Raw genomic sequence first — 11,441 nt, 5'->3', positions numbered from 1 at the left:
CTGGTTCCAGTCCCCCTTCGTTAACACCTAGAAATCGCAGTTTGGTTTTGGTCCTTTCCCTCTGGGGGTCTAGTGGGCTCTGAGATCTCTCACACGGCGTGGGAGGCCGCAGGACCCCACGCTCACCCTCCCGCCGGCCGAGTGCTCAGCCCGGCTCTTCCCTCCCGGCCCAGCACCGCGGTCCCTCCCGTCTCTCTCCCCTCAGCCTCGGCAGCCGGTCGGTCCGCCGCTCACTTGAGCAAGTCCTTGGACTCGGCCGACAGCCGAGCCATGTTGGCGGTGGAGAGAGCCGAAAGGTGCGGCGGCGGCGGCATCTGGCAGATGGTGCAGGGGCAGGGCAGCCCGGCCCAGTGCTGGAAGCCGCTGCCCAGCTGCAGCGCGGGCGGCGTGGAGGGCGCCTTGAGCAGCGAGTGGGGAGGTCGAATAGTGCCGATGGCCGGCAGCGAGGCAGCGGACAGCGGGGACGAAGCGTTGCCAGACGAGAGCGCGCCGCCCAGGATGGGGTGCACCGCGTGCACGGCGTTGGCGGCGTGTGCAGGGTGGCCGGCGGAGTGGCCCACGGTCCCGCAGTGGAAGGCAGAGTGGTGGCCCCCGTAGATCTCGCCAACCAACCTCTTCATCTCCTCCAGGGAGCTGGTGAGCATGAGGATGTAGTTTCTGGCCAGCAGGAGAGTGGCGATCTTGGAGAGCTTGCGCACCGAGGGCCCGTGCGCGTAGGGCATGACCTCGCGCAGCCCGTCCATGGCTAGGTTTAGGTCGTGCATCCTCTTGCGCTCGCGGCCGTTGATCTTCAGTCGTAACTGCTGTAGGTCCTGCTCCGACAGCTGCTTCTTGATTTTGTACTTGCTGCTCTCGCCGGTGGCCTTGGCGCCAGCCCGCGAGAGGCTTTCCCCAGGCATCTTTTGCACCATGTCGCCCTGCGTGGAAGAGACGGAGTTGAGACGGCTCTCCTGGTGGTGGTGGTGGCGGTGGTGGTGTTCCCTCAGATACATCTCATCCATGTCCGGCGATGAAGCTCTGCTGGAGACAGAGCTCGAATCAGAATTCATTTTATTACAGGGGATGCGGCCCTACCGTGGGGAGGATTGAGGTGGAAAATTAAAGAAAATCTTGAATTTAGAAAAATCTGCACCGCCCAGCGACCCACTTCTCAGCGGCAAGATGTGAGAAAAAAAGCTGAGGCGCTTCTTTTCCCCCCGCCTTTCTCCCTCCCCACTCCCTTCTCTCTGGTTCGGCTGTTTCTTGGACAGCGGGTTGGAGTATGCTTGGACTAACCTCAGGCTGAAAAAAGAGGGGCTTTTATAGAGCTGCGCCGGAGAAAAGAGACAAAAGGAACCCTCCTATCTATCCTGGGCTGGTTAGGATGACGTGCCATCATTCAGGGCGGTGCGCTTTGCTGTCCCATTTAGCAAGGATTCCTATTCATATTCATTGTGGGGTCGCCCTGGGACACCTCTGCTCAGAACCGCTAGGAGCCCCAAGGCACAAAACCCTCTGATTGACACACTCACCGCTCCAGCTCGCCCCTTCCTGATTTTTTTTTTAAAACTTTACTACCCCTCCCCCCCAATTTCCCCAACCAAATCACACCTAAGGAACCGACCGGAAGGAAAGGGGGCCAGGCAGTTGTCGGAGATTCCTCTGGGTTTGGAGAGAGGAATGGAAACGTTCTCTTTTCTTCATAGCAACTCCCAAGTTTTGGGAAATGTGGGCAAAAGAAGTCCTATGGAACTGTTTCAAGGATAGAGATGAGGTTGGAGGGCAGGTTCCACGCGCACGGTGGGGGGTGTTGGTGGGAAAGAGAGGGGGACTGCGTGTCAATGTGCACTGTCTGAACTGGTTTGTGTTAGATTTCTTTACCTAATCCCTGACATTGTGTTCATTTTGTTTATTGGGACGTTCTGGTGTGATTTCAATGGGTTGGCCATATCTGGTGAAGGGTTTGCCTCTGACACGGTTGTGGGATGGGTCTCTTGTTTTTGTTTTTGCTTTTTTGTTTGCTTGCTTATTTGTTTTTGTCCTCTCGTTTAAATAAACAGATTACTGAAAGAATTTGCTTTGCACAATTCTCTAATGTGTTAGACCTGGATCTGAGTTGAGTTTGGGGGGGGGGGTGGGGAGAAAAACCAAAAAATCCAACCCTGGCATTTGGAGAAGAGCAACTTGAGAAGGGCGGGCGGGCGGGGGGGGGGGAGAGCTGAGGGGACCGGGAGAGTTTGGAAAGGTTCCCAAGAACCCCAGAGAGATTCTTCCTGTTGGGGCTACCCCGTAACCTCCAGACCTTGGCGCTCCCAGAAACTGCTGGGGCAGTCCCTGCCCCTAGCTCCGCCACTGTGGCCGCGCGCGGCAGGGAGTATCTGCAGCTCAGTACCACCGGGCTGGAGCGGGTAGGTCCATGGGGTGAGGCCGCCCCACTCTGGTAGGCCGGGAAAGTGGGCGCTTGGGGTTGAATAAGAAGTGATATGTGTGTGCATGGTGTGTGTGTGTGTGTGTGTGTGTTCCGCAGCGAAAGGGTCTGGAAAGCTCCTTAGGCGTGTGCGCGTAGGCACTGCGATCAATTGCACCGTGGATTCTGGGGATAAAGGAGGCCCGGAGTTTGGAACCTTTGGTTCCAATGAGGAGGTCGGTGCGGATCTTTCTAACCCCTTGCTGTGTTTTTGTCAGTCTCGACTAACTAAGCAGTGTGAGGGGCGGGAAAGGCAGAAATCCCCGGGAGCCCCAGGGTGGCCTCTAGGAGAGCCTGGGAACAGCCACGCTCTGGGCTCGGAGGGAGCAGAGACAGATGCTAGGATGTGGCTGAGGGGATGGAAAGTGTGAAACGGAAGCAATCCCGGAATCTATCCCAGAATCTGAGTCAGTTAGGGCCTCGGACTGCTGGGCAGTCAGTTCGCATTTCTAAGACTCGAGGTAGTGGAGGCCTCACTTTCCATAAACACAAATGGAGCCGTCAACAGAAGAGGGCTGTATGCCTAGGCCTGGAGTCTGCTGCTCTGCGAAGCTGTGCCTCTTTGACAGTCTCCCCTGGAAAGCTGAGCTTGGCAGTACCAGTCGGATGGGGAGACGCAAGCTTGGAATGGATGTTTTCTACACGGAACTTTGCTGCTCTGTAGGAAAAGAAAATGGCCAAGAATCCCTCTGCAAGGCCAGGACCTTGGTGTCCTTGAAGACTGGACGAAAGCCTCCTATCCTCCTACCTCTTCCGTCTCCGGAGAAGGAAAATTTATTAAAACGAAGAACCCCAGACATTCGATTGGATGTGGAAAGATTGATGTCCAAATGCAGTTCTAATATCCAAGCCAAAGAAATGTTTCTTAATTCTCCAGACACATCCATTTGAGCTCAGACAGCAACAAACTCCGAACAATTTATGAGAAAAAATGTTCCAGAACATCTGCATGTATTCGAACACAGTCCCAGGTGATGGAAGGGGTGGAAAGGTGTGTCCAGGCCACCGCCCTCTGTGCTTCTCTGCTGATCCTACGGGGCGGCGGGGGATCCCTGGGAGCCCTACACTGGAGGACAAGTGGTTTCCCAGCTTCCGGGCCCAGCCCACGCTGTCGTCCTGTACCACCTTCCTGACCCTTGGACATCGACTTCTTTCTTTCTCATGACCAGACTGAGAATACTGTACCTCAGTTTTGATTTCGGGAAGCAGCGAAGTCTACTTTGAGTGGCGGATTGCAAATGAAGTAGAAAAAAGTCAAGCTGCTAAAAGGTATTTTAAGGTTTTAAAAAAAATCTCAGTGTTCCCAGTGGACAATACGAAATAAGGTGTAAAGTTTTCTCAAATTAATAGAGAAGGTGGCAGGGGGGGAAAGGGGAAGCAGTCCTTAAAATGCAAGCTGAACAACTCACTTTAGGGCCTGGAAAGACAAAGCCCAGGGTTCCGGGAGTCCGAACCAGAAGTCTCTCTTCCTCCACACTGCCTTTCCACCGAGTGGGGGACGCTGGCCCCTGTGGCCAGCGCGGAGGGAGGCCGCTTTAGGCGCGGAAGGGGTGCCGGGCCTCTGCTTACGTGGACCAGACCCCCTTCACTCTTAACGGATTTTTAGCTCAGTTAAAGCGAAGGTAGATCTGACTGACAGGGCACATCTGTCGTGTCCAGGCCAAGGGCCCTAGGTCCTGGTCCAGAACGCGGTGCGCCCTCTCCTCCCTGCTTTCCTGATAGACCTCTACACGTGTAGATGGTCCAAGGTCCAGGGCCCAAGTCAGGCAAGCGCTTCTGGTGAGGCCTTCCAGGGGCCCACACTCTCCTAGGAGGCTTGTTCCCCATTCTCTAGCTCTTGGAGGGATTAACAGCGAGAGGAGGGAGAAGGAGTAAAGGAGCCACAACTTTGCTTTCCATGAAGTGGGTTGATACTGATCGCGGCTCAAAAGACAGGGGCGCCCTACCACGCTGCGCAGACGCTGCTCCTACGCTCTTGCCTAGCCGAGTCGCTTTGGACTCGGGATCCCCCGCAAATGCCGCTCAGCGCCAAGCAGGAGCAGGCAGGGAGCTCAAAAGACAGAGCTGCCCGAGTTCCTTCGAAAAGCTGTCTCTGCCCTCGCCCACGCCCGGCGTCAGCAGAGGGGAAAAGTAAGGGAGTCCGCGCTGGGCAGAGACTGCAGCAGCCCAGAGGGGCCGCGGCTGCCGGGAGGGGCCGCGGCAGCCGGAAGGGGCCTCAACCGGAGTCGCGCCGTGACCTTGGCCCTGGCCAGGGGCCCATTCATTGGGCTTCAGACAACCAAGGAGCGGGAGCGAGCGACCCGGCGGCGGCGCGGGGCCGCGCTCTCTCGGGCCACACCCCGCGCCCTGGCAGCTCTCTGGCGCAGGGGGCGGCGCGGAGGCGGGGGTCGTCCTTCCGCAACAGGTGCGTCCCACGGCCCGCGGGCCACTTCCCACCATTCAGTCTTGCTCTGGGCAGAGCCTGTGAGTTTCTCACTCTTTGTACTACCCGAGCCAGCGGCGGGGACCCGATCTGGAGAGCCGCGCAGCCTTCCCCTCCCGCCCCAGGCGCACGGCCTCAGAACTGCAGCCCCGGCTCCCAAGGATCGCGGGCTCAAGAGGCATCCCGGATCTTCCTGTCCCCCCGCCCCGAACCCAGATCTCGCGGGGAGCATCTCTTACCCTAAGCCGGGTGCGTGCGGCTCGGCGCCGGCGCCCACCGCTCCGCAGCTCCAGCCACCGGGCTCCTTTCCAGAAGCTGCTCGCTCTGCCTGAGGCCGCGGCGATTTGGGCTCAGGAGGCGACAACCTCCCAGCGCTGGCTGACCTGCCAGGTGGCCACTGCGAGGAGCCGGTCAATCAGCAGCTTCCAGGGGCTCTCCTCGCTCTGCAAGCCTCAAACTTGACCGGTAGAAACTTTGGCCGAGACCGAACGGCGGGAGGCTGCCCTGTGGGCTTCACCTTTTAACCCAACTCCCCTTCCAAAACAAAAAAGATACAAGGGAAACCCAAATATCTCAAAGGATGTTCCCTCAAGAGCAGTCGGAGGAATAGACTAAAAACTACCTGACCACTGAGGACTTCTCCAAAAGTAGTTTCTTTCTTTATCCGAGTAAAACAATAGCAGTGGGGGGCGGGTCATGGAAGCTGTTAGGTTGATCAAAGAAGCCGTTACAGAGAGACCCAGAGAGAGAGAAATTTTATAAAAATTAAATGTCAACATAAATCGCAGCCAGGCAGGAATTCTCTCTCTCTTCTTGCAGCAGCGCACACCGGGAGCTGGAGTGTGGAGAGAGGACTGAGCTCGGAACCCCGCGGTTGCAGATGCCAAAATCGAAATCCCAACAATTAAGTAGGTGCTATAAGTGCCGGAGAGGATGGATCTGAGCCGACCGACTAAAATGTTTTAGTTTTCTGGGTTTCCCCGTATTTTACATAACATCTTGAACATTCACCGATCCGTCTAGTATTTCCCCTCATCTTTAAAAAATCTGACTTTCATACAGGAAAAGGAGCAGAAGTTGAAGGACAGCAGAAATTTATGAGGCGATAGTAACTGCTCTTTGCAATGCTGCATGTGAGATTGGAAGGTGCAAGGAAGTCCCAGAATAGCACAAAATGATGAGGTGTTAATTATGTGAATATATAGACAAGTTAAAACATTGGCAGAACTAGAAGTTTGATTTTAATGATGCAGAAGGAGCAAGTCTGGCTAGAACTTACGGACTAATTATAATTTAAAGACTGGCTTTAGTCAAAGGAGATACGAACTTCTGGGCTTCCTTTATAGGATTTTGCTCAATTAGTAAGCATACTTCAGTACTCTTTCCTCTTTCCTTTCTAGTAACATCTGCTCTATTGCCAGAACTACTGAGTTTTCAATCCTGCAGAAAGCCAATAAGTTGAAAACATTTTTCCTCAAGATTGGAATGTTTAGGTTGATTTAAATATCACTGGTGATCAATCACATAAACTGATGAGTTATATTAAAATTTGCATACTTAATACACACATTCTTGGCATATGCCCTGACATTTTGGATTTGTGGCTCTGTTAATACCAATACTTTAAGAACCATTAAGTAGATGATTTCTTATTAGTATTTTATTGTTATTAATTTAATTCTTTTGTGATTTTTTTATAAAGACACTGTATGCAGCTTGATATCTTAACATAAAATAGCAAAGAATACTAAATTCTGCTTTTGGAAGTTTTTGTATCATCTTCCTGGTATATTTAATTAGGTAGTCGAGTTCAACACATATTGTATTTTTTGCAAAGTGCTTAAGGAATTTAGTTTTATTTTACAGATAAATATTTACCTTAGATATAAATGTCTTACATAGCAAATGTATTCTTTTCATCTTGTGTTTAGTAATATTCATGCTTATACACAAAGTGTATAAATAATTCGATGCCACAAAGAGATTAGAATATAAGAACGTCCATATAGAGCACCAGAGGATTAAAAAGATGTTACCATTTTTGTCATCAGTTTATTACATTGTTTTTTAATTATAGGTATTTATGCACATACATTCTGAAACTTACATCTGTATTTGTGCAAATACATTAAAATATTTGTGCAAACAGATTACAATATTTATTTGAAGACTTTGAGTCCTAAATGAAAAGGGATGTTATTTTTCTGATGCTAATAGAAGGAGAAACATTACACCCCTGTTCATACATAGAGTTGGTGTTAATATGCTATATTGACCTCTAACAAATATAGATTTATACACATTATTTTGAAAAAATGATAATTAAAGTGTCTGTCTGCTACTGAACCTTGAAAAGCCAAAACGGCAGTTTTCAAAAATTAACATTTCTATGGCTGATTCATTTTATACAGAATTTGTGGATGGACCAAGTCAAATCTGCTTCATTTCCAAAAACAAAAGAAAATACATGTTCCTTTCTCATCAGTCCATTATTTTTTTTCTGTCAATAAGTATGTTTTACATTATTTGTGTAACATCAACAGACTGGATGTAAAGTTTATAAAACCAAACTGTCACCATTTACAATAGTGGATGAAGTTTCATCTGATGAAAATTCTGGTATCTTTACATCATATCATAATAAAAAATAAAATTGGATCAATTATTCAGACATTTCAAACCTCAAGTCCTATTATCTTTTGGGGGAAAGGGGGGAAGAAGTAGGCCAAAAACAAATATTCCCTCAATATTTGTAGATATTCATTCCGTATTTTACTCGCAGGCCAGTCTGAGTTTCCTCCTTAACAACTGAAATGATATTCTCAATAGTACTATATCAAACACGTATAGTAAAAACATCTTATACATTTGGGATATGTTAATTTTTACAACATAAAATTATAATGGAAATTAATATATTTTCATAACATGGCATTATTTAAGATAATGATGAAAGAAACTTGAGACTCTTCTAAACTCTAGAAACTTCTAAACTAAATATTTTTTTCCTAGTGAATTTGATTATTTATTCTACATTTGTAATAAGAAATAGCAGATTATTGGACTACTTATGTTCACAGAAGCATTTCAATTAGATACCTTGGGACTTCTTTTTTTCTCTTTTTTTATCATGGCAAGTCTAATAGTAAGAATAAACTTTTAGAAAAGAAACTTTGTAATAGGAGGGGGAAAGAAAGAAGGAGGTCATATAAAACACTGTGTACTGTGCATGTGTCCTTAGGTCATAATACACGATCTTCATTCTGCTTTTGAGTGCGTTTTACAGAATTGTTTGTATGAAAGGGCTCCCCAGATATATGTTTACTTTATACACTTAGGGAAATGTGAACATTGATTCTAATAGTTCAACATAGAGCACATCTGTGGCTGCTTTCTAAAGTCTGAGCAAGTTGGCTGATCATATCTCCATGCCCAGGGAACTCCATGGTACTCTCCTGCCCCATTCATCTATCCTGCAATATGTGGTTAGGTCAGTGAAATTGCCTGAGAGAAAGCTGTGGGAATGAGAACACCGTCTAATCCTTTGGGAATGGAACTTCTGAGTACTGGGATGACCCAGAAACTGCTATAGAAGTAAAATGGAAAACTGAGAATACTGTCAGACCGAAACCTTGCTAAGAAATAGAATTTTCAATAATTAGTAGCATAGCTACCCTAATGCTGCTCAATGCTCCCAAATAAGTCATTTTTTTTACTGACAGAAAGAAAAAAAAAAACTTTTAACCTTTTTTTTTTAAACCTCTTAACTTTATATTGAAGGACAACACCAGTGTCCCAATAATTGCTCTTAATGCAATAATGCATTTACTTAAATAAGGGTACAAGACCAGAAGTGCATAGTAAGAAAAAGACCATTTTTATTTTGTTGATGTGTATGTATGAGCTTATTTCAAAATTCTTTCCAGAGTCAATTCCCCCCACCCCTGGGAAATGGTTTTATATGTGATTTATTTCTATGAAAAGAAAACTGCAATTAGGCATACACTTTTCAAGTTACACTTGCTATACTTAACTTATCTTCTTATCTTTATCAAAGTTTTGCTTTCTATAAAAGTAAAGCAGTGGATAATAACTCTTGTGCTCCCATTAGATTTATTAACCAAAGTAATTACATTAAATGGAAAATAATGCCTTTGGGGAAAGTAATGCCAATAACAGACACCCCAAAGAAAAATACTGTTAAAAGATAATGCATGGCAGGAAAGTTGGGGGTTAAGAGTCTATAACCAACTCAACTTAAGAGTTTTTAATAGCTGTAGAAACTAAAAAAGTAGTTTGGCACCGAAAAACTTTTTCAAGACAAGACTAGAGTAACAAAGGAATAGTTCCTCTGAACATCTGTGGGTCCTTCATGTCCCTGTTTGAGAAACCATCAATAGCAAAGGGAACAAAAATACATAGCAACAAAAAATACAAATACACATGGAATAGTGTGTAGGGTTCTCCAATAAGCTGTTTTCCGGCCAAAGCTGGCAAATGCCATAGGGCTATTGGAAAGATGAGCTCTTGGAGAGATACCCACTACTTTTTTAAAATAATTGTTTTGTTCTAAACATAGAGCTGTCACTTTCCCATTGTTGAGAGTGCCCTTCTTATGATATGAAGACCAGAGGGATCTATTACACAAGCCAAGACCTCACACACCCCAGAAAATTTCCTGGATAGGATTTGCTGCTTACCAGCTGTGCAGTTCCCTAAGTTTCTTACCATTTCTGAACTTCTGTTTTGTCATCTGCACAATGAAAATAGTAATATACTATCATGAGAGTTAAATCGTGTTTTGCAAATCTTTTAAAATCATGCAGTATTATGCTTTTGAAATGAGATATTGTCTTACCCTGTTTTGTATATATACAAATAGCTAAAAATAATTGTACAGCTTGTTCTTTTACAGTCTACCTTGTAAAAATATTATCCTCGTATTCTTCTAAATTTGTCTTATATCTGCCCTCATTATTAAGGCAGGACTCATCCTTTCTCATTGCCCCACTCCCTAACAAGTTGAGAATTAGTAGTAAATATAAAACATACCAAAGTACCTCTTAGAAGTTGGAGCTGATACTTGGAAACTGTGTGACTTTTAGAAATTAAATTAAGGTATAGAATTCACTAGTTTTAGAAGGCAGTATAAAAAATTCTCAGTTCCTCTAAACAATGTAGTTGTGAAGTTTCTGATTTTTATGAGATATGAAGAAAGACTTTTGGAAGAAACATGATTTGAAATTTGTTTTATTTTTCTCTTATGAAAAGCCCTGGAAACCAGTATGCTTATTTTTTTTTAATTTTTTTTTTTAATTTGACAGAGAGAGATCGCAAGTAGGCAGAGAGGCAGGCAGAGAGAGTGAGAGGGAAGCAGGCTCCCCGCCGAGCAGAGAGCCCGACGCGGGACTCGATCCCAGGACCCAGGACCCCGAGATCACGACCCGAGCCGAAGGCAGCGTCCCAAACCACTGAGACACCCAGGCGCCCCACCAGTATGCTTATTTAAAATCTGAGTCCTAGACACCTGGGTGACTCAGTTGGTTAAGCCTCTGCCTTTGGCTCAGGTCATGATCGCAGGGTCCTGGGATCAAGCCCCCCTTTGGGCTCCCTGCTCAGCGGAGAGCCTGCTTCTCTCTCCCACTCTGCCTGCCACTCTGCCTACTTGTGCTCCCCATCTATCAAATAAATAAATAAAATCTTTTTTAAAAAAAATAAAATCTGAGTCCCAAACAAAATTTTACAAACTCAGTTTTACTATTAATGTCTAATCACACATCCATCCTTGATATCTATGGCTCAGCGTGGGGATTCTTTGGACCAGGATTAGTTATACCAGGATTGGTCTCGAGCAAAGTAGCAGGTTTGTGGTATTAGCACTTAGGATTTGGAAAACTTGCAAACTTTATTCTAAAAGAATAAAAAACTTTTTCCTAAAAGACTTTGCAGTGACTGGCACTGAGTCAATCCTACTTTGATCTGGTAAGAGTCTTATCACTGATATCTTGAAAAAAAACAAAACAAAACAGGGTATTGGTCATTCATTCATTCATTCATGCATGCATTTCAGTATTTCTTGAGCATGTCCTATATGTCACCTCAATTGAAGGCTCTGGGGAAACAAAGTCAAAGAAAACATGACCCCTAAACTTATGGTGTTATCATCTAGGTGCTAAAAAGACAAGAAGGCCAATCATCTCCTGAAAGACAAGGTAAATGTGACTTTTAGGTTTTGGTGATTAATATTGGTCATTTTAACAGGTTGGGCCCTTGTTCTGGAGACACAGAGAAGATTACCTTAAAGATATGTCTTGTTGTCTAAGGTTGGTTTCTCTTTGTGCAGGACATTTATTTAGAAAGGGACTCCAGAGAGCAGGAGTGGGGGTGTGGGGAGAGCAAAAGAGAAAAGGAGGAATAGTCAATGAAAATATATTTTGTCAAGCTGACCACTGCTATGGAAAACTGGGGCTTGACTTCTCTTGAGTCCTTCTTGTGAGTATATAGAATGTGTTCATCCATTTATTCACTGTTTCTAGCCTTTCCCCTCTCATTTGGGGGTGGGTACTGGTCATG

General features: G+C 46.2%; 1 protein-coding gene across 1 annotated transcript; it reads right to left on the bottom strand.

The window, feature by feature from the left end:
- Positions 1 to 230: 230 nt before the first annotated feature.
- Positions 231 to 1,049, bottom strand: OLIG3 (oligodendrocyte transcription factor 3). The gene has a single exon (XM_046004184.1). It carries the CDS (start codon positions 1,047 to 1,049, stop codon positions 231 to 233), a length of 819 nt encoding a protein of 272 aa, XP_045860140.1.
- Positions 1,050 to 11,441: the final 10,392 nt, after the last annotated feature.

Source organism: Meles meles, chromosome 5 (assembly GCF_922984935.1).
Source record: "Meles meles chromosome 5, mMelMel3.1 paternal haplotype, whole genome shotgun sequence".
Lineage (NCBI taxonomy): Eukaryota > Metazoa > Chordata > Mammalia > Carnivora > Mustelidae > Meles > Meles meles.
This window is presented reverse-complemented; position numbering and strand designations above follow the sequence as displayed.